At 34.5% G+C, this 22,594-nt stretch overlaps 1 protein-coding gene across 4 annotated transcripts in view; it reads right to left on the bottom strand.

Annotated features, from left to right (window-relative positions):
• The window catches only part of BTBD8 (BTB domain containing 8), a 93,176-nt gene that overhangs the window by 4,982 nt on the left and 65,600 nt on the right, over positions 1 to 22,594 (bottom strand). For all 4 annotated transcript variants that reach the window (XM_072834473.1, XM_072834472.1, XM_072834475.1 and 1 more), the window contains 7 exons: positions 11,686 to 11,868; positions 10,874 to 11,011; positions 9,879 to 10,008; positions 7,403 to 7,464; positions 2,448 to 3,156; positions 2,108 to 2,192; positions 1,553 to 1,692 (listed from right to left, as the gene is read on the bottom strand). In XM_072834473.1, the coding sequence (XP_072690574.1) occupies positions 1,553 to 1,692; positions 2,108 to 2,192; positions 2,448 to 3,156; positions 7,403 to 7,464; positions 9,879 to 10,008; positions 10,874 to 11,011; positions 11,686 to 11,868 (1,447 nt within the window). The remainder of the gene's footprint in view (positions 1 to 1,552; positions 1,693 to 2,107; positions 2,193 to 2,447; positions 3,157 to 7,402; positions 7,465 to 9,878; positions 10,009 to 10,873; positions 11,012 to 11,685; positions 11,869 to 22,594) is intronic.

Genomic DNA, 22,594 nt, shown 5'->3' with positions numbered 1-22,594 from the left:
CCCTCTGCCTATGTCTCTCTGCCTCTCTCTCTCTCTGCCTGTGTCTTTCATGAATAAATAAATAAAATCTTAAAAAAATATATAAAATAGAAATGTTGAAATTACTACAGTTTTTTCTGTCAAACATGAACAAAACTAATTTACTTTTCATAACTAAATCATTATTATTGTAGATCATTTAGGTTAACGACTTAGATGTGTAATAGAAACTAAAACTGATAATTGGAGGGAAAGGATTAATTATGAGACTCTATTTGTTTACACTGGTTAAGTCCTAGAGATGATATTTAAATCTATCAAAAAGAATTGCCAAATCTTTTTAAATGTTTAATTTTTAGCTATTACTAGAACATGAATAATTTTTCTCTGGTTTATTTTAAAATATACTTTCAGTATTAATTCATTATCTAACTCAAAATTGATTTTAGGTTTTTTAAAAAATTTTTATTTATTTATGATAGTCACAGAGAGAGAGAGAGAGAGAGAGAGAGAGGCAGAGACATAGGCAGAGGGAGAAGCAGGCTCCATGCACCGGGAGCCCGACGTGGGATTCAATCCCGGGTCTCCAGGATCGCGCCCTGGGCCAAAGGCAGGTGCCAAACCGCTGCGCCACCCAGGGATCCCGATTTTAGGTTTTAACAAACTGCTCTTACCTATGTGAATGCTTAATGCATAAAGCAAGTTAATTTTAAAATCAGTTATTAGGTCAGCAGATTATGCAATCTGATCATTATGCTTTTCTTTCTTAGAACACGGCAAAACAGGCACAGAAGGAAAATTCTTCTTCCCTATATAATACAGCTCTCAAGACTATACCATTGCTTTTGTAAAGGGCTCTAATGTTAGTGCTGGTTTTCTGTATGGAATTTCTGTAGTTGTCAATGAAACTGAAAAAACCTAGGCATAACATATTAAAGGACCAAAAATGCAGATAAATTAGTGACTCTTTTAATTATTTCTCATAAAAGACAATTAAAACTAAACCCACACCCTGAAATACCAAAGTACTTATCTAGGGGCAGCTGGGTTTCACTCTTGGTTTCAGCTTAGACTCAGGTCTATAAATCCATCTGCCTGCCTCCTCCCAGCTCTGCACTCCAAAGGCTGCTTGGGCCTCTTCCTTTGCCCCTCCCCATGCATGCACTCAGGCACTCTCTCAAATAAAGAAATCTTTTTTTTTTTTTATAAATTTTTATTTATTTATGATAGTCACACAGAGAGAGAGAGAGAGGCAGAGACACAGGCAGAGGGAGAAGCAGGCTCCACGCAGGGAGCCCAACATGGGATTCGATCCCGGGTCTCCAGGATCGCGCCCTGGGCCAAAGGCAGGCGCCAAACCGCTGCGCCACCCAGGGATCCCTCAAATAAAGAAATCTTTAAAAAAAAATATTTATCTAAAAGTTAAAGTGTAAAATCTTATCTCTATAGTATGATACAAATATAAAATGAGTGAAACCGTGTCATATTCTTATTTGTTGCTAAAGTTCCAAATCAGAGTTCTGTTTATTCAATTTAAACACAGATGTAATACCTAGGACCATATCAGCTTTACCTTGAGTTTTAGCAAGATTAGATGAGGCATTTTTTGTCCTCTGTTGAGCTGTAGCACATCCATTGCCATTTCCTTTTTTCTTTATAATAGCCTGTGGTACTGGATCACTATATCCTTTGCTAGTGACCTTCTTTAGCCCACTAAGAAAAATGATTTGCATTCAGTATTATACTCAGATGGCATCACATGCACTTTTTAAAAGACCCATATATGAAATATTTTTTTCAAAGAAATTAAAAATATCTTTTTTTTTTTCTAAAAATAGGAAAACCTTATATTCATAGGTCTTTAAGTTTATAAACCTGTAGGTTAATTAAGTATGATAAAGCAATACAGAATCAAGTGCCACAAGTGTAATCTATCATTTTGTATCAATAATCATTTTTCATAAATATACTATGTTCTAATAAAGTTTTAAAATATTGTATAAATAAATACATTAAATTTTCTAACAAAAAAGAAAAGATATTTTAAAAATATTTGGCTAGAAGTTAGCATATAATTAACTTTCAGAGAAAGCTAATGTATAGGTAAAAAAAAAGAATGAAAATTTACCTGTTATTTATATTAGTTTCTTCTTGAATGCTTTTTTTATTTGAAGTTCCATTGGCAACTTTTGAAACAGGTCGAGATTTTACTACTGTAAATTAAGAAAAGTCAGTCATGAAACTGAACACTGCATATGTGAATGTCATGCATAAATTCACTGGTCAGACACTATATCCAAAAATAAATGTTAATGTGGTAAGAAGTATGTTTTCTCTCAGTTTGCATGAACACATGTAAATAAATGCTTCTTGGCATTTGAAACTAAATAAACATCCAAACATAGAATCATTTTTTCTAGGAACTTTAACTGTCAGGAGCTATTAAAAATAGGGGTACTAAAACCCACCTACAGAAGAAGTTTTGATACTTTCCACATTGTTTTTCACTGTCTGTCCTGGAGGTTCACAAAAGGACAATTTATCACCAGAAGGCTTCTCTTCTCCTACTGCTCCATTTTCTTTTGGTTCATCCAGACATTCAGTGGAAATCAGTAATTCCATACTTGAATTGGTTGATCTGCTGGCAGGCTCTGCAATGCTGAGGCATGGAGAATCTTTTCCTGTCACTTTCTTCAAAGGCTTTGCTTTGGCTTGCACGTTTAAGGTTCCAGTGAGTACCTTGGGTCTGGCACCTGTAATGTGCCCTTCCTGATTTCTCACTCCTTTCTCATTTAATGAATTTTTCTGTCCATTTGCTGACACTGCTGCTGATCTTTCCACAGCTTGTCTAGGTGACGCATTTGCTGACTTAGCATTATCACTGTTTTCTGTTTGGGACTTTATTACAGCTTTGGGCTTTCCAGAGACATTTTTCCCCCCAGTTTTAAGTTCTTTTGAAACTTTAGATGCTACTTTTGTACCACCCTTTTCCTTTAAATCATCATGTTTCAAAGTTTTATTTACAGTATTTCTATTAGTATTTGATGAATGTCCAGATGCTCCCAATCCATCAGATTTCATCTTTTGCTTAGTAGAGGGATAACTCCAACAATCCTTGGTATTTCCTCTCCAAGATTTGTTTTTTATAACACCAGAGTCAGAAACTTGTCTCCTTTGCTACAAAGAAGAAAAAAAAAATCTTTATAACTTGACTAAAGTCTTTGACTTATAATACTTTGTCTCAATAAGCCAACTTTTCAAAGAGGAAAAAGTAAAGATCACATTAGGATATAGGGTCACTTGATGGGCACTGAGGAGAGCACTTGACAGGATGAGCACTGGGTGTTATGCTATTGGCAAATTGAACTCCAATTTAAAAATATATTAAAAAATGTAAAAAAAGGATATAGGGTCACTCAAAATTGGATTATTCTTGATCATCTGAATGTGTCTTTCATGACATTACCTTAATTGAATCTAAAATACAGCATAAAAAAATCAAAAGGCAATGCTATTTTAAAAAGGCATACTATTTAGCTTTGTGAAGTTATGCTAGAGATTAACACCTAAAGGTGTCAGGATGCCTTGAGCCAATGATAACTATGTACAACGTTTTTTGAGGGCCCACTCCCAGGTTCCTTGCTAAAACTCTTCATATTGTATGAAGCAACAATAAGCTCCTGTTGCTATCTATATTTCATAGACAAGAAACTGAGAATTAAAGCTGGTATGTGATTTACCAAGGTTACATGCTTGGTAGGATGGAAGTAGGACTTGACCTCATGATTTACTGCTTTAAGCAGACAATCATCTACATGGTATAATTTGAGGGATATTATAAAGATTTTCACCAAAAACCATTTCTTCAATCCTACCCCAAATGCCAGAAATTTTATGACTGAAGATTTAATCTTTGGGGGTGGGGGCTGGGGGCCACAAGCCTCTGGGAAACAAGACAGTACATGTGACAAGTTTGGCTTTTGCAAGAAACAAAATAGTAATACGGCACTGGCTATATGGAGAAAGTGGAGGAAAAGAGGTTCTAAAAACAGATGAAGTAGGCAAAAAGGTGAAAAGGGAAGGACCAATGTCTCAAGGTCCTTCTAACAGGTCCTAACAACATTTTAAAAAGTGGTAGGAAGTGCAGAATAAAATTTTAAAATTACATTGCTACTCTTTAGGAAATACGTCCCCCTGCTTTGAAAAGCTGTATGAAACTGCAGAGGTCTGAGGAAAAACCTGTGCTGTCTTCGTCTTTGTGTCCTTTACCACTGTGCCCATAACATACTGGGTACTCAAAAAAAAATGTGATGCATGTTGTCAAATCTGAACATATACTGACATATAGTTCAAGGACTAATATTCCTGAATATAAAAAACTTTTTTTACATTAGAAATTTGCCTAAGTTAAAGATAACATATATATGGGAGTGGGAATACACACATACACACACGCACACACACACACACACACATGCATGCGCACGCACAAAGTAATAACCTGGCTAAGTTTAAGGAAAAGCTAGGTGTGGTACTAATAAAGGAATTACTGGGTTCCTGTCATGGCTTTACCTACTTGACTTAGGATATCTAAGAGGTCATTGACATATCTGGGCCTCATATTATATATTTCTAGGGGGTGGAGACTTGGTCCTACTCAGTGTAAAGTTCTAGGATTCTATGTAATATTTATAAAGTTCAAATAGGTTTGGCCCTCATTTTTTGTTTTCTTGATCAAATCTTAGCTCAAAAAATAACCATTCCCTATTTTTAATATCTAAAACCAGGTAGAGGGATCCCTGGGTGGCGCAGCGGTTTGGCGCCTGCCTTTGGCCCAGGGCGCAATCCTGGAGACCCGGGTTCGAATTCCACGTCGGGCTTCCGGTGCATGGAGACTGCTTCTCCCTCTGCCTGTGTCTCTGCCTCTCTCTCTCTCTCTGTGTGACTATCATAAATAAATAAAAATTAAATAAATAAATAAATAAATACCAGGTAGACTTCTGATTCTAGACTTCTTCTCACCCTTAAAATTGATCCTACTTAATTTTCTGTATCCTTGAATCTATTTTAAAGCATCATGCTATGGGTGAGATCTATGTAGTACATGGGGTAACCATAAGAAACTTTATATTAACATGGTATAGCATGATGAGGATACAATACATACACACATCAACTCTACGTATTCTCTAACTTCCATCTGCAAAGTTTACATATATTTCTTATATACGAATGGCCAAGTGGGAAGATCACCACATGCTATTGACAAAAATGAGAAAAAGAGTCAACCTTTTAAAGAATTCCCCTTAGATACCCTTTAGTTCCAGTTACTATTCCTTTTGTTTAACTTTTTATTGTAGTAAAATTCACACATAATCAAAAGATAGAATAGTATAATGAATCATGGACCTATTACCAGCTTTAACAATGATCAGTTCTTGGCCAAATTTGTTTCATATATAACTACCATTTTATTTTGAAACAAGTCCCAGACATCATTACCTTAAGTATTATGGTACCAGAACTCTTCTTAAATCTTTCTGTCTTATCTCATTAACTTTCTTCCACTTCCAGAAGATCTCATCTCTTTTTGTAAAACACATTTACTCATTCCATACCTATTGAGCATTTACTGCATATCAAACAATTGCACATAAATTATTTCACTTAATTTTCACAATAATTCTGCTAGGTTTTATTAGTCCGCTTTACAGACAAGAAAGCTAAGACTCACATATGGCAGAGATAACAAATGTGAAATCAAGGCTGCATTGTCCTGGCAACTGCCAGGCAGCAGAGTTGCTTCCCTTGCACTTGGCTAGAAAACTTTTCTCCTCTACCCATCCTTCCCTCCCACACTCGCACACACACTTCCCACCTCTGTGTAGGGGTAAGCAAAAACACCTTAGGCAGGTAAAGAATGATGCTGAAAGACCCCAGGAAACCTGTACCCTGCATTCAGCCTTTTGGCCTCATGGAGGCCACACATTTTCCTCTTCACTTCCTCACAAAACCAATAAAAATCTAGGTAAGGATAAAAAAAAAAAAAAAAGTGAAGTCAAGATTTTAACTCTTATTATTCCATGTCCAGCACCCAATTCAGTATACTGTCCTTCAGAGGGAAATGTATTACCCTGTTTTCTTCCCACTGTGGTTAACAGTATAAATCCATGGACAACCTGAAAGTCAGGAAGGTAAGGAAGAGCAACAAGACTTTGTTCTATTTCACTGTAAGGCAAGGAAAGAGGAAAAGACTGGTTGATAACAGCTAGTAGAACAGCAGAAAGAAAGGCAGGTAGGATAATTCTAGGGGAGCCTGAAAAAAAAAACCCACTGGGGATAACAGGGAACTAGTACATAGAGAAAAATGTTCTAATGTACCACTTCAGAGTATGTTCTGTGGAACTTATAATATACCTAAGAACGGTCAAGGGGGAGTCTAGCAGTGTTCCATGCTTAGGGAAGAAAAATGTTCAACATTATAACAAATAAAGCAAGTCATTTGTGTGTGGGAAGGGGTTAAAAAAAAGACAAAATTAACCATCTTAACCATTTTTAAGTGGGAAGAACAAAAATGCTCCCTATATAGATCTTGTGCAACAAATATCTAGAACCTTCTCATCTTGTAAAACTGAAATTCTATACCTACTGAAAAATTGCCTTTTTCCTTATATCTCCAGCCCTGGGAACTGCTATTCTACTTCATGTTTCTAAGAGTTTGACTACTTTTGATCACATAAATACAGCAAGTAACTTTAAAAGTAAAACACAACCAACTATACTCTTGGTATTAATTGCCTTTTTCACACCAAAAATGTGTTATATGAACTAAAAACTTAGTATAGAGAAAACTGGGACAACTAAAATCTTTTGTAAGAAGTAGGTTAATTAGAAAATTAGACACTGAATTAGGTCTAGGATTTTAGACAATTTCTGATCTGTCGGAATAGCTCCAATACATTAGTTGCCAAAAAGGTTTTCAAAGAAATAAAAAAGGCTGAATATTTCACTTCCTATGCCAGCTGGATACTAAAAATTCACATCATTTAAAAATGTATAGAATATTTACTTGATTAGAGAAAGACTCAAAATTATTTTCATTAAGAATCAGCTTTATTTGGGATGCCTGGGTGGCTCAGCGGTTGAGCATCTGCCTTTGGCTCAGGTCGTGATCCCAAGATCCGGGATTGAGACCTACAACAGGCTCCCTGCAGGCAGCCTGCTTCTCCCTCTGCCTGTGTCTCTGCCTCCCTCTCTCTCTGTGTCTCTGCCTCTCTTGTGTCTCTCATGAATAAATAAATAAAATCTTTAAAAAAAATCAGCTTTACTTAAAGAATATATTTAAGGAAATCACTGAAATATAAAATAATAAACTTTAAATTATTTAGCATCTTTTTTCAGACCTGTAAAATTTTAAGTTTACCTGAGAACTACTGAATACAGGCTTTTTGCCAAGTCTTCGATCATCACCTTTGTCAAATGCAGCTGTAGAAAGAAACAATTTATTTTTATAGAAAACACTATCATTGCCATAAAACTAGAAGGAAAATAGTATGCTAGCAGAAAAAGGTGGTATTTTAGTGGAAGTAACTTTAAAAAGGCTAAAAACAATCTAGTACACTTAAATAATTGCATATTATATTTTAGAATTTTTTTTTAAGAATCTCATTTTCAATCTTATTTTCTGGTCTCTGGGTTTTACATTATTAAAATAAATAAATGTAAAATCTTATGAGAAGATTCATACATTTACAAAAAAACAATTTTATCAAGCTGTAAAATTATAATTGGTTTCATTAAGTTTTCCAAATTTCAAAAAATCTCAGGTTGTGGCAAATTAATATTTTATAAATTATTAAATATAAGAAAGTGTCTATCCTAAAAAAATGTAAAAATACTCTGTTGAAATTGACTACAAATATTTCCTGGTTTTGCAGGTTTTTCATGAGGAAAAAGGAAAGAAAAGAGAAAAAAATAAGATACTGTTGGAAAATAAAACAAACAACCCTCAAACCCATTATCATTCTTTTTAGAATTACTTAAAAACTCACTTTCTAGATTGGGTTTATACGGGAATTATTGCAGAGCTCATGTTTTTATGTTCTTCAAATAAGAATTTGAATGACGTCAGGAAAATATATAGAAATAATGAGATGAGAGCTATAAATATAGTTCAGCTAATGTATTTCTTTCTTTTGAAGGTTATAGTTCAAACTATTTAAAACATAATTTGAATATAGTCTCCAAAAATTATTTAATATTTATTAAAACAGCTGATAAAAATATATTAAATTATACGTAACACTCCCATTGTATCTTCTATTTGTGTTCTATAGAATCTGTGCTATAAGACAAAGCAGGATCCTAGAAAATGGCATTATAAGGACTGATTTACAGTAAGCAAATGACTTTGCACAATCCTATGCAAAAAGAAATTAATATAGGATTTCTCCCAAAGGTCAGTAACTCAATTAGACTATAAGAAATGCTACAACAAAGACAACCTAGAATCACTCCTTTTTCTGGGGTTTCCCAATGCAGTAACTATCCGTAAGTCAGGACTCATTATAATTCAGCATACTGAAGATTAAAAAAATATTATTACACTGATAGGATTGAAAAGTTCTTTTTGACAATTAGTACAATTACCAATAATTTTGTTTTACATATGTGTGTACTTATATGTATTTGCATTATTTTTAATTAACATCTTATAGAATTAAAATAAAGAACATTGTTTAAGGCATAACTTAACTATGAAATCCTTTAAAATGAAGAAAAACAAAGTTTACACCAATCAGAAGAGAGTTGAATGACACCTACTCATGGAATGCTGATCTTATCCTATTCCTTCATATTGAATAGATTTCATAGTAAAAATTAACTGTCATCTAAAAATCAGTACAGAAATAGTCACAAGAAAAAATCTCAAATTCCTGAAGACCTTGAGATTTTCATTATTTCATGATTTTGTTCTTTTATTATTTTGTTGGAATGTCTTTGAAAAGTGCTCTTCAGTTCACATCTAGCTACACTATCATGTTATGCTCAAAATGCAAGACAGAGCAAATCATATTCTGACTATTCCATTAAGGAATTTAACATATCTATGTACTATCAAGAAATATATCACATATGGCTTTCATGTTTTATAGTGCAAAATGTTCACTTCCTAAAATAGAGTCTCTTAGAATGTTTTTAAAAGTATACTTGCTGAATCTGCAAATATTTTTTCTAAGGCACCTGCTTAAACCCAAAAATAGTCATGAAGCCATTTTTAGTTCCACACCCTCAAAATTTTTATCTTAATGTTTTTGAAACAAACATATATTCTGAGCAATATACATCTTTTGTTTAATGGTAACATTTCAAATGGTACCTATTAAATGTCAGAGACCACTGTGCAGCTCCTGAGGGACACTCCGCAATAGCACACATTGTATCACTGAACCAATCAATTGTGAAATAAAGCCATCTAATTTAGACAAAACCACAAGAAATGATATATTATACAAAACACGGAAAAGCTCTGTGACAAAATATATTTTAAAAGGAAGAGAAAGTATGTTTAGTAATATGTTCTATGTGGATTACATTTCCTATACTTCTAATCTCTTTATAAGAATGCTTTTTAAGCAAATTTGGCTGGAATATTGTTGCTAATATAGAGTAGGGTTAAAAACTGATAAACATATATGTAAAGGAAATGAGTCATTTTCTAAGAACAGCAAAGCATGATTTTTTAAAACTGCCTAAACATACTATCACTAGTTTCAATTAGCAAGCTATTATTGAACAGAAGCAAACAATGTTAATCCTACCACTTATTAGCATCCTCTCAAAATATCTCTTGCACAAAGATCATAAAATTAGAATGAAAAATCCCAAGGCTAACATACCTGCTTGGATTTTCTGTTGATCATCTGTGCTCATCAGCTTCCAGCTTTCTGTGTGACGAACAGCATAGAAAGACTGAACCAGGAAGATCCACAGCTTATCACGCAGAGCCTGGATCTTGCACGTAAAACCCTGTGTTCAAGCAACAAATCAGCAGCTGGTGAGAGCCACATTGTCATAGCAACCAGTCATTATTCCTTTCTGAATCTACTTACTCCTAAGCTAGATCAATGATGTCATCACTTAGATTTTTAAAATCGTCGAGTACATGTTATTTATGAAGGCTTACTCTTCAAAAACAGAATTTTATAGTGAACACGAAGCTAAACCTTATCCTTTCAACCAAACATTATTTTAAATCACCAATGGCCTTTACATGAATACCTTCTACAGCAAGTTAACTATGACATTACAAGGTCAAATACTCTATGTAATAGTAATAAATATGATGAAATTTTTATCATTCTTGTTAAACAAATACAAAATGTCAATAATTTGCAATAAGCTAACACTAATTACATTTAAAAATAAGATTTTAATTTTGCTTTTTCTTAGTCAATCCAATTTTAAATATGATTTTTTCTGAAGATGAAAAGGAATCAAAATATACTATAAAAATAAAAAACAAGGAGTATTGAAAATTCTAAAAAATTATTTAAAATTTTCTGTAAGTTTTATATTTAGGCAATTTAATAGTGACAGGGGAGAAATACAAGTTATGCTGTACCAGTTAATATTGTTAGTACCAAACTAACTTTAGAATTAGTGAGTCAAATGCCAAGTTCTGAACTTTTACAATAAGTCTATTGAGAAGTAAATGAAATTTAAAAATTTTTGTTTAATAAAAAGCTCCAAGCAGATACAAAACTAGAGCCTATAACCAACCCCCATCACCTAGTTTCAATGAACCATGCAACATTTAAAATGTGCATATATTTTAAAGTCTTGAAACAATTCAATATTATATCATTTAAATGAACTTTATAATTTTCAATACCATTTCCTTTGTATTGTCAGAGTTCAGTAACATGTCCAAAGCCATTAGAAGAGAGCAACTATTCTCAGTGGTAATATTTTCTTCAATTGCTTTTAAAATTTTGTCCAATAGATCAGCTGTGCTGCTCATTGCTTGTGACTACAAAACACAGAAATTTATATTTAATAGGAATACATGTAAAATGTGTAAGAAATGTGAAAGTCTGGCTTAACAATAGGCCATTCATCATAACTGGCCATATGCAGTCAACCAGAAATCTTATTTCCTCTGTTAATAATAATTATAATCACATAATTATAATCATAGCCGTTATTATAAAAATCTTTTTCCCTTAAAAAAATCTGTAGACACACACACACACACACGCACACACTGTTCCTAGGAGCCAAAATAGTCCCAAAAATGGAACTAGAAATAATAAAAATTCTTTATTCAATAACTAAACTTAGGAATAGTGAATCCCCAGTAAAACTGAGAATTTTGCATGGATCATAACTGTATTACTGACAAAACAATATCTTTTTGACTGATTTCTAAAATATGGCTTATGCTAATTGAGGGCCACTGCTGGCCAGAGTTACATTCTATTTGCCAGTGCACTCAAACCTGTCCCCTCCTGCCTTCACTATCTTGTGAGCCAAAAATCCTGTCCATCATTGCTCTAAATCCTATACAAGCATGCCATCTGCTATGGAATTTATTTAAGTCACACTAATTTAATCAAAGGCAACCTGCATTTAAAAACTCTTACATAATTGTAATCAGAACACAAAGATGGGGCTAAATATAGGATATAATTTTAGACACATTACCTGCAAGAGAAGAGCAAAATTTTCACTTTGAATGATCGTGGAGAAGTTTTCTATAATAAATGCAATACATTCTTCTTGCAGCTGAGATGCCATAGTCAGTGCTACTTCTGTCCACTTCACTCTGGGTAAACTGATGATTAGCCTGTCGCTTTCCATCAGAAGAAAAGCAGCATTCTCAACATTCTTATAATTTTTTAAAAATTGGAAAAAAGTTAGATTACTATTTATAATATAACTTTCTACGAAAATACTTTTCTTATGATGTTTCCTGCAAAAAAATCCCAAAATTCCAGGTAGCAAATGTCTTTGTCATTACTTAAAATACTTATTTATTCATCCATTCAGAATTATCCAAAAGGGCAAACTTTGAGCTGGGAATAAACTACCTCTAAAAGATGACTAAAACAAGCCTGAGAGCAGAGATATAACTACAAAGAAAAACTTGACCTGAGATTTTGACTATTAAATTAGTTTTTGTGCTTATAGATATCATTCATAATGGTATGCCTACACTGACAAAACCTTCTTTTCTGACTATAAAATACATGTTATTACAAATTTAGAAAGGCTAAAAATTACTTATATTCTCCAGTGATTTTCTTTCTCCTCTCTAATTAGGTAAGACTCTATATTTTATTCATTTAATGATGATTCATTTTTATACCACAGGAAAAGAATATTCATGAATACTGATCTCTCTAGTAGAATGACAATTTACAAATACTATGTGCTCCAAGGAAAAGGAAAAAATGGCAACATACACATTACTGTATCTTATTCATATTTGATTTCTAGTTCTTAAAACAATCCTTAGTAAATAACTGCTTAATGAGTAATTACCTGATAGATTGTAGTAGACTGAAAAAACATGGCCACAAATTCTTTGTAAAATTCTTTGGAATTTATTTACTCATTCCTTGAATCTAGACTGGCCTTTTCACTTGCTTACACAAATAGTGGCACTGTGCAAGTTCCAGAGCCAAGGTTTTTAAGAAGCCCTGCGGATTCTGTCTTTATGCTTTTACAATTGTGGGACCACAAGGCCATGAAGGTGGGTAAGGGAGACCCCATAGAGTAGAAACCCAAGCTCCAACTTAGCCACCAGCTGAAAGCAGCTCCAGAATGAACTCAGGAAGAATCAGAAGAATCACCCAGTCAACCCACAGAATTGTGAGAAATAATTATAATTTTAAATCTCTTAGTTTTGGAGTAGTTTGTTACAGAACAATAAATAACTGATAAATCTGGAAGTGAAAGGCTGAAATCCTCAACATAGGCTGCATGATGTAAACTTTGCACACCCTCTGTATGTTTCAGATCTCAACTCTATCTTCCCTCATCTCTGGCCCTACATCAGAATCCTTTTATACATGCCATCAGAGAACTGTCCCTTTTCTTTTGGGTAACTGATTCCTTTGTAATTATTCGATCATGAACACAACTACTTGATTAGTATCTGTCTTTCTCACTAGGCTGCATGTTTACTGAGCATAAAACCATGTCTGTTTTGGCTCACCACTATATCCCCAGGGCCTAGTACAGAATTGGGTTATAGTAGACCCTCAAATATTTCTTCATTTCTTAGCATCATCAGAGAGTGAGGGTCTATATGTGAATTCCTAAGCTGAATTAAGTTTAATCCTTGAACAAAACTTTTTAACATTTTACCCACTTACCAAGAATTCTTTTTAAATATATTATATAATTCCTTGCCTTATTAGAGTAAAAAAAAATCATACATTGATATAATTCTTTTTTTTTTTTTGATACCATCATCCTTTTCTCCTCTATGACATCCTGAATAACTGTGCTTTTAGGCAGTAAGTCCAATTTGCTCTACTGTAGGGATTGTTCTGGTGGTGAAGCCAAATGTAGGGTATTCAAATAAACGTGGTAAGTGTCTACAAAGTGCTTACTATACACATAATGTCATGTGCTATGATAATTTTTTGATAATTTTTAAAAAATACAGATAGTTATAATAATTTAGGTTGGAACCTACTGGAAAACCAAAATATGGACATAAATGATAATATAAGTGGTATGTGATCTTATTCCATGCAGATCTGAATATACAACATTAAATGTTAGAGTTCAAAGGAAGAAAATGTAATACATTTCTAGACCAAATATATAAAATTTTAATCCAATAGTTAATATAACATATGCTCCAAACTTTAATATATAAGGGGTAGTACTAAGTTTTTTTCCTTTTCCTTCCCCAAGCCACCCATTTTCCCTCCTCCCAATTAATATTATTTATTTTCTGCATCTTTCCAAAGCTATTTCATACATACTCACCCAAGAAATATATGTAATATTGCCTTTATTTTACTCAAATGAGGCAATAATATGCATAATACTCTTGTCCTTCAAACTCAGTTACATCCTAAATATTTTTCTAATCTGAATATGAAGAGCCTTTTTATTTTTTTAACAGCTAGCACTAGCCCACAATATGGATAAGTCATTCAACCAATCCTATACGTATATTTACATTGTTTCTAATTTTTTGCTGTTACAATGTTGTAACAAAATATCTTATAGATGAAATTATTTCACACAGATGTGAATATTTCTACAGGATAAATTCCTAGAAGCAGAATTGCTGGGTCAATACTATTTGTTTTGGCCTGGGTTCTGCCTGAACCCTGAGTCTGAGAAACAGGCTTATATGAAGATAGTTTATTTTGGGAAGTGATCCATTAGAAGAGTGAAACAGAGAAGGAGGGAAAGCCAAAGAAAGGGTATGTTTTCTAGCTCCTTACAACTCAGTGTGAGCCACAGCATCTGCATCACCTGGAGCTTGTTAGAAATAGAATCACAGGCTCTACCTCTGACTTATTGAATAAGAATATACATGTAACCAAGATTCTTTTTTTTAAAAAAAGGATTTTATTTATTTATTCATGAGACACAGAGAGAGAGAGAGGCAGAGACACAGGCAGAGGGAGAAGCAGGCTCCATGCAGGGAGTCCGACGTGGGACTCGGTCCCAGGTCTCCAAGATCACGCCTTGGGCTGAAGGTGGCGCTAAACTGCTGAGCCACCCAGGCTGCCCTGTAACCAAGATTCTGAAGTGTTTTGTGTATATACTGAAGTCTGATGAGCACTAATATTGCATTCACTATTACAGGCAACTGGGGCTCAATCTTCCTGGGGACCCTCTGAAGAGCCACAGAGAATGCACTTTGAATTACTCTGCCCAAGGGACAAAAAAAGGAAACATTTAACCACTGGCTCCCATCTCCCATTAGTCAAGGCTTATCCCCTGTGGTGTTAATTTCCTTCTACTTCCAGGTTTGCATGCCAGAATTACTGAGTTGTAGGTACCCTGTGTAGAGTGATAGTGAAGCCTTAGGACAGAAAGTGAGAAATATGTGTGATGTGCCTGAGGGAAAGTGCTGTTGGACTGCACGCATATGCAGCTGGGTCCTGCAGCAATGGCTGGAGTTCACACATTGGCCAAGAGGATATGAGGTGGGGCACCAGAAGTATCCTAAACATTGCCAATATATATTCAATAAAGAACTGTTTTCCAAACTGCAGATTTCTCTCCTAGCAACCTAGGGAAATATTTTTCGTGGCTTATGATCAGCATTAGAAAACAAAACGGAGAGAAAAGAGAAAAATAGGAAATATCAGTACATCGTGTAATAATAGTAAGTATTCTTTTGTAAAACTTGTTTCAGTTTTGTATGTTTGAGTGTACTAGGTTACAGTGTAAAAAAGAAATTCCTAGTCCCAGTCAAAAAAGTGTGAAAAACACAGCAAAAGTTATACTAGTTATTTTCATTCTAAAAGATAGAAAATGGTTTGATATTGTAATTTTCATGTCCATTTCTCTTAAATGAAGTGAGATTTATTCATCAAATTAAGAAGTGTTTGTATTTTCTTTGCAAATGATCTAATTTTGCCCTATTTTTAATAATCAAATTGTAGAAATCCTCTATATTAGGAAAATTAGAATCAAAAGTATGATATGAACTGTGATTTGTCTTTTGACTTTGCATATGGTCATTTTTACTACATAGAAATCTTGCATTTTTATGTAATCAAAAATATTTAAGGCTTCTGAATTTTATATCTCTACTCACCTGCCAAGGTTATAATTCTCCCAGAGTTTATTGTAGTATTTTAATTTTTTTCCCCTTCATATTCAAACCTGTGATCTATTTGGAATATATCACTGGCATACCAGGATATGAAGAATAGATCCAACTTAAAATTTTTCCAGCTAGCTTCCTGGTTGTCTTAATATCCTATACTGAAAAAACACTATGATTCATATCATTTTCTAATCCTTATGATACTGCATTAATCAAATAGGTCTTAAGCTATCCTTTGGCCTTAGGACTAATAGCATAATATATATAACTTTGGTTTTTCACCCTAGGGACCATGCCCATACCTACTTTTGTTTTAACTTTCCTAAATTTAAAAACTCTTCATAATTTGTTTTAAAGGGCTTAAACGGGGCACCTGGGTGGTTCAGTGGTTGAGCATCTGCCTTTGGCTCAGGTCATGATCCTGGGGTCCTGGGATCGAGTCCCACATCAGACCCTTGCAGGGAGCCTGCTTCTTCCTCTGCCTGTATCTCTGCTTCTCTCTCTGTGTCTTTCATGAATAAATAAAAAAATCTTAAAAAAAAATAAAGGGCTTAAAGTATTTTGACAAAGAAAAATTTAATGTTTTGAAATAGTTCAAGTAATTACACATTATAAAATCATAACTTGGGATCCCTGGGTGGCGCAGCGGTTTGGTGCCTGCCTTTGGCCCAGGGCGCGATCCTGGAGACCCGGGATCGAATCCCACATCGGGCTCCCGGTGCATGGAGCCTGCTTCTCTCTCTGCCTGTGTCTCTGTCTTTCTCTCTGTCTCTCTCTGTGACTATCATAAATAAATAAAAAATTTAAAAAAAATCATAACTTTTCTGACACCTCTCTCTTATACTCATGCCTCCACCCTGCTTTCTCTTCTCAAAAGCAATGGTCGTACATCACATCTTACTGAACTGCTGCAAATTGATCAAGAAAGAGAAAAACCTTAAAGTCTCTCAAATTAATAAAAAACAAACAAAACCCTCAAAATATAGTTCAATGCAGCATTTTCTTATCTCCCTTGCTATATAACAGCGTTGGTCATGTCACCAATAGAGTAAAGTGCCCACCACAGCACATGTACCTGAACTGAATTAGAACTAAAGGAGACTACAAAGATCGCCTGCTCTTTCACTTTTTGAATAACTTATTTACATTTTAAATTTGAAAAAATTAAAAATATTCTATTAAAAATTTTTGAATATAGTTGACATACAATGTTACATTAATTTCAGGTGTACAACATAATGATCCAATTTTCCTATACATTGTTATGCTCACCATAGTGTAGCTCCCATCTGTCATCAAGCAATGCTATTACAATACCACTGACTATACTCCCTAAACTGTGCCTTTTATTCTCATGACTTATTCATTCCAGGACTAGAAGCTTGTATCAACCACTCCCTTTCACCCATTTTGCTTATCCTCTTATCCTTTCCTTCTAGCGACCCCCAATAGGTCTGATCTTGCTTTTTAAAAATTTATTCATTTTTTTTAGATTCCAAATATAAGTGAAATCATATGGCATTTGGTTTTCTTAGTCTGACTTATTTCACTTAGCATAATCCCTTCTAGGTCCATTCACATTGTCACAAATGGTAATATCTTATCCTTTTTATGGCTGCCTAACATTCCTGTGTGTAAGTGTATGTGTATGTCTGTATATCATTTTTATCCATTTGTCTATCAATGGACATTTAGGTTGCTTCCATATCTTAGCTATTGTAAATGATGTAGCAATAAACACAGAGGTGCATATCTTCTTCGAATCAGTGTTCTCATTTTCTTTTGGGTAAATATCCAGCAGTGGAATTATTGGACCATATGGTATTTCTGTTTTTAATTTTCTGAGGAATCTCTATACTGTTTTCCACAGTGCCTGCACCAGTTTGCATTCCTACCTATAGTGCATGAGGGTTTCTTTTTCTCCACATCCTCTCCAACACTGGTTATTTCTTATCTTTTTGGTAACTAGTAATTCTGCCTGGTGTGAAATGATATCTAATTCTGGTTTTGATTTGCATTTCCCTGATAATTAGTAATACTGAGCATCTTTTCATGTGTCTGTTAGCCATTTGTATGTCTTCTTTGGAAAAAAAATGCCTATTCAGGTCTTCTGCCCATTTTTCAATTGGACTGTTTGTTTTTTGATGTTGAGCTGTAGAAGTTCTTCATATATTTTGGATATTAACCCCTTATTGGATATATCACTTGCAAGTATCTTCTCCGACTCAGTAGGTTGCATTGTTTTTTTTTGTTTTTGTGATGCTTTCCCTCACTGTGCAAAACCTTTTTATTTTGATGTAGTCCTAGTAATTTATTCTTGCTTTTGTTTCCCTTGCCTGAGGAGACCTATCTAGAAAAATGTCGCCATGACCCTGTCAGACACATTATTGCCTATGTTCTCCATTAGAATTTTTATGGTTTCAGGTTCCACATTTAGGTCTTTAATCCATTTTGAGTTTATTTTTGTGTTAGAAACTGGCCCAGTTTCATTCTTTCACTTATAGTTGTCCAGTTTTCCCAGCACTGCTTAAAAATATCCTATTTTTTTAAATCAAAAGCTAAGTATATTTTACTGATAAAATATGAAGAGTTTATGAAGTTAATGTTTCTTAAAGCTTGACTATTCACAAAGAAAGACATAATTTCACATTTTCATTATAATCACCAAGATACCAAAGGCCACTGGATATTTGGCTATTCTGATGTTTACCTTTTCATCTATTGTGAAAGGAAAAAATGAACATTCATAAAGCTTATAAGAACCTAACTAGAGTTATAAAATCAAAATAAAATATTGTAACAGAGGTAGAGGCATAGTTTGGAGGGCTTATTCTTCAATTAAATTCACAAACTTACCACTTGTAAAAAATAGACTTTTTAACAAGACATCTAGTTAAGATCCCTCCCAATCTGGCCTTACCCTCTCCGCAGACTTACCTCTTCTCATTCCAGTAACAGCAGAATATTGGAACTGCCTGCCACCAGATCTCTGGTATAATTTAGAAGTTTGTCGGGAATATCCTAATGTACTTCTGTTATTTTGAAATTATCCTCATCTTCAGCTTCATCTCAAATTACTGCTCTCATCCTTCTAATCAGAATCAATTGTTTTTACCTCTGTGATCCCAGTACATACCTGAATTATAACATATTTATCCATTCATTTATTTACCTATTTGACAATACATATTGCATGGCCTAAACTGGGGTTACCAGGATAAATTAGAACATGGAACTTTTTTTCCTTTTCAAATTTTTATTTAAATTCTATTTAGCTAACATACAGTTCAATATTGGTTTCAGGAACATAATTCAGTGATGCATCACTAACATACACCACCTGCTCATCAAATCAAGTGCCCTCCTTAATAATTACCCATCACATATCTAGCCCATCCCCCGCCTACCTCAATCAACCCACAGTTTGTTCTGTTTTTACGAGTCTCTTATAGTTTTCCTCTTTTTTTTGCCCCTCCCTTATGTTCATCTGTTTTGTTTCTTAAATTCCATGTGAGTGAAAGCATACAGTATTTGTCTTTCTCTGACTGACTTATTTTGCTTAGCACAATACACTCTAGCTCCATCCATGTCATTGCAAATGGCAAGATTTCATTCTTTTGATGGCTGAGTAATATTCCATTGTGTATATATACATCTTATTTATCCACTCATCAGTTGATGGACATTTGGGCTTTCTCCATAGTTTGGCTATTCTTGATAATGCTGCCATAAATATCAGGCTGCATGTACCTGTTCAAGTCTGTATATTTTTTTATCCCTTGGGTAAATACCTAGTAGTACAATTGCTGGATTGTAGGGTAGTTCTATTTTTTACTTTTTGAGGAATCTTCATACTATCTTCCAGAGTGGCTATACCAGCTTGCATTCCCACAAAGCGGGGTAAGAGGGTTCCCCTTTCTCTGCATCCTCGCCAACACCTGTTGTTTCTTATATTGCTAGTTTTAGCCATTCTGGCAGGTGCAAGGTGGTAACTCATCGTGGTTTTGATTTGTATTTCCCTGATAATGATGTTGAGCATCTTTTCATGTGTCTGTTAGTCATGTTTTCTTTAGGAAAGTGTCTATTCATGTCTTCTGCCTATTTCTTAACTAGATTGTTTTTTGGGGTGTTGAGTTTGATAAGTCCTCTATAGATTTTGGATATTAACTCTATCTGATATGTCATTTACAAATATCTTCTCCCATTCCATAGAGGGCCTTTTAGTTTTGTTGCTTGTTTCCTTTGCTGTGAAGAAGCTTTTTATCTTCATGAAGTCCCAATAGTTCATTTTTTTTTTTTTTTTTTTTTTTTGCTTTTGTTTTCCTTGCCTCTGGACACATGTCTAGGAAGAATTTGCTACAGCTGAGGTCAAAGAGGTCACTGCCTGTGTTCTCCTCAAAGATTTTGATGATTTCCTGTCTCACATTCAGGTCTTTCATCCATTTTGAATTTATTTTTGTGTATGATATAAGAAAATGGTTTAGTTCCATTCTTCTGCATGTCGCTGCTCTCAACACCGTTTGTTGAAGAGACTCTTTTTTCCATTGGATGTTCTTTCCTGCTTTGTCAAAGATCAATTGACCATATAGTTGTGGGTCCACTTCTGGGTGCTCTATTGTGTTCCATTGATCTATGTGTCTATTTTTGTGTCAGTACCATACTGCCTTGATGATTACAGCTTAGTAATTTAGCTTGAAATCTGGAATTGTGATGTCTTTTGTTTTGTTTTCTTTCTTCAGGATTTTGTGCTTTTGTGGTTCCACACAAATTTTAGGATTGTTTGTTCTAGCTTTGTGAAAAATGCTGGTGATATTTTGATAGGGATTGCATTAAATGTGGACATTGCTTTGGGTAGTATAGACAGTTAAAAATGTTTATTCTTGGGGGATCCCTGGGTGGCTCAGCGGTTTAGCACCTGCCTTTGGCCCAGGGCACGATCCTGGTGTCTCGGGATTGAGTCCCGCGTTGGGCTCCCGGCGTGAAGCCTACTTCTCTCTCTGCCTGTGTCTGTGTCTCTGCCTCTCTCTCTCTCTCTCTCTCTAGGTCTATCATGAATGAATAAATAAAATCTTTTTAAAAAATGTTTATTCTTCCAATCCACAATTGTGGAATATTTTTCCTTTTCTTTGTGTCCTCTTTAATTTCTTTCATAAGTGTTCTATAGTTTAAGAGTACAGACCTTTTAACTTCTTCAGTTTGGTTTATTCCTACGTATATTATTGTTTTTGGTGTAATTACAAATGGGATCCATGCCCTGATTTTTCTCTGCTTCATTATGGATATACAGACATGCGACAGATTTTTGTACGTTGATTTTATAACCTGCAACTTTGCAGAATTCACGTATTACTTCTAGCAGTTTTTTTTTGTTTGTTTGTTTGTTTGGGTTTTTTTTTTTTGGTTGACTCTCAGGTTTCCTACATAGAGTATCATGATGTCTGCAAATAGGGAAAGTTTGACTTCTTCCTTGCCAATTCTGATGCCTTTTTTCTTTGTGTTGTCTGATTCCTGAGGATAAGACTTCCAGTACTATGTTAAATAGTAATGGTGAGAGTGGACACCCTTGTTCCTGACCATAGGGGAAAGGCTCTCAGTTTTTCCCCACTGAAGATGATATTAGCTGTGGGTCTTTCATATATGGCCCTTATGATGTTGAGGTATGTTCCAACTATCCCTACTTTGTTGAGGGTTTTTATCAAGAATAGATGCTATATTTTGAACTTAATGTTAGTACTCACATAGTCTAATTTGTATTTTACTTAATTATTTAAATGCCTTTTTTCGGGGATCCCCAGGTGGCTCAGAGGTTCAGCGCCTGCCTTTGGCCCAGGGCACGATCCTGGAGTCCCAGGATCGAGTCCCACATCGGGCTCCTGGCATGGAGCCTGCTGCTCCCTCCACCTACGTCTCTGCCTCTCTCTCTCTCTCTCCCTCTATGTCTATCATGAATAAATAAAATCTTTTTTTTTAAATGCCTTTTTTCTATCAACTTGTGAAATGATGAAGTCAAGGTCCACACTTCTTCAGAAAAAATCTTTGCCCACAGTGAAGACCTAGCATATTATCTTTAGAATGGCAACAATTTGTTTTAAGATCTGCTTTGTCATTTACTGATATTATGAACTTAAATAAAGCACTTACTTCTCTGATTGTCTTTTCTGATATATAAAAGAGAGATAAGGGTACCTATCTTATATAAAATTTTTAAAATGAAAGTATTTTTTGAACTGTGAAGTTCTAAAAACACCTATTAAATAATAATGACAGTAGTAGTAGTAGTAAGTGATGTTTCTACTTCTAGTAAACTGAATTATAGCTAGGCCATTTGTTTGCCTTCATGAACAGGGAGTAACTATTTACTGATCAAGAAACTAATCCAAAATATTAAGCAACAAAACTACACAGTCCTTCATTAGCATAAATATAGATTTATATTTATTTTTTGCAATGGTATCTCACTAGCTGGTGGCCTACCCCAGTTAGATTTAGATGTATCTTCCATGTAACCCAGTCTGATGCATCATTTAGGGTTCAATCAGAGAAAGAGAACCACTAGGAGTTAAATATATATATATATTTATATGAATATATATATATATGAATCTGTTACAGGGATTTGACCATATTCAATTGCAGGAGCTGGCTACTGATGTAGTTTGAAGACCACAGGGAAGGCAGCTAAGGGAAGACAGATATAGGACAGCAAGAACAAGCTGACATCCAAGAGCACAAGCTAAAACCTACAAGAATGGACTCATTTCAGTTCTCAGTTCCTCCAACCTGGATTAAATGGATGTCCTT

Source organism: Canis lupus, chromosome 8, assembly GCF_048164855.1.
Source record: "Canis lupus baileyi chromosome 8, mCanLup2.hap1, whole genome shotgun sequence".
Classification (NCBI taxonomy): domain Eukaryota; kingdom Metazoa; phylum Chordata; class Mammalia; order Carnivora; family Canidae; genus Canis; species Canis lupus.
This window is presented reverse-complemented; position numbering and strand designations above follow the sequence as displayed.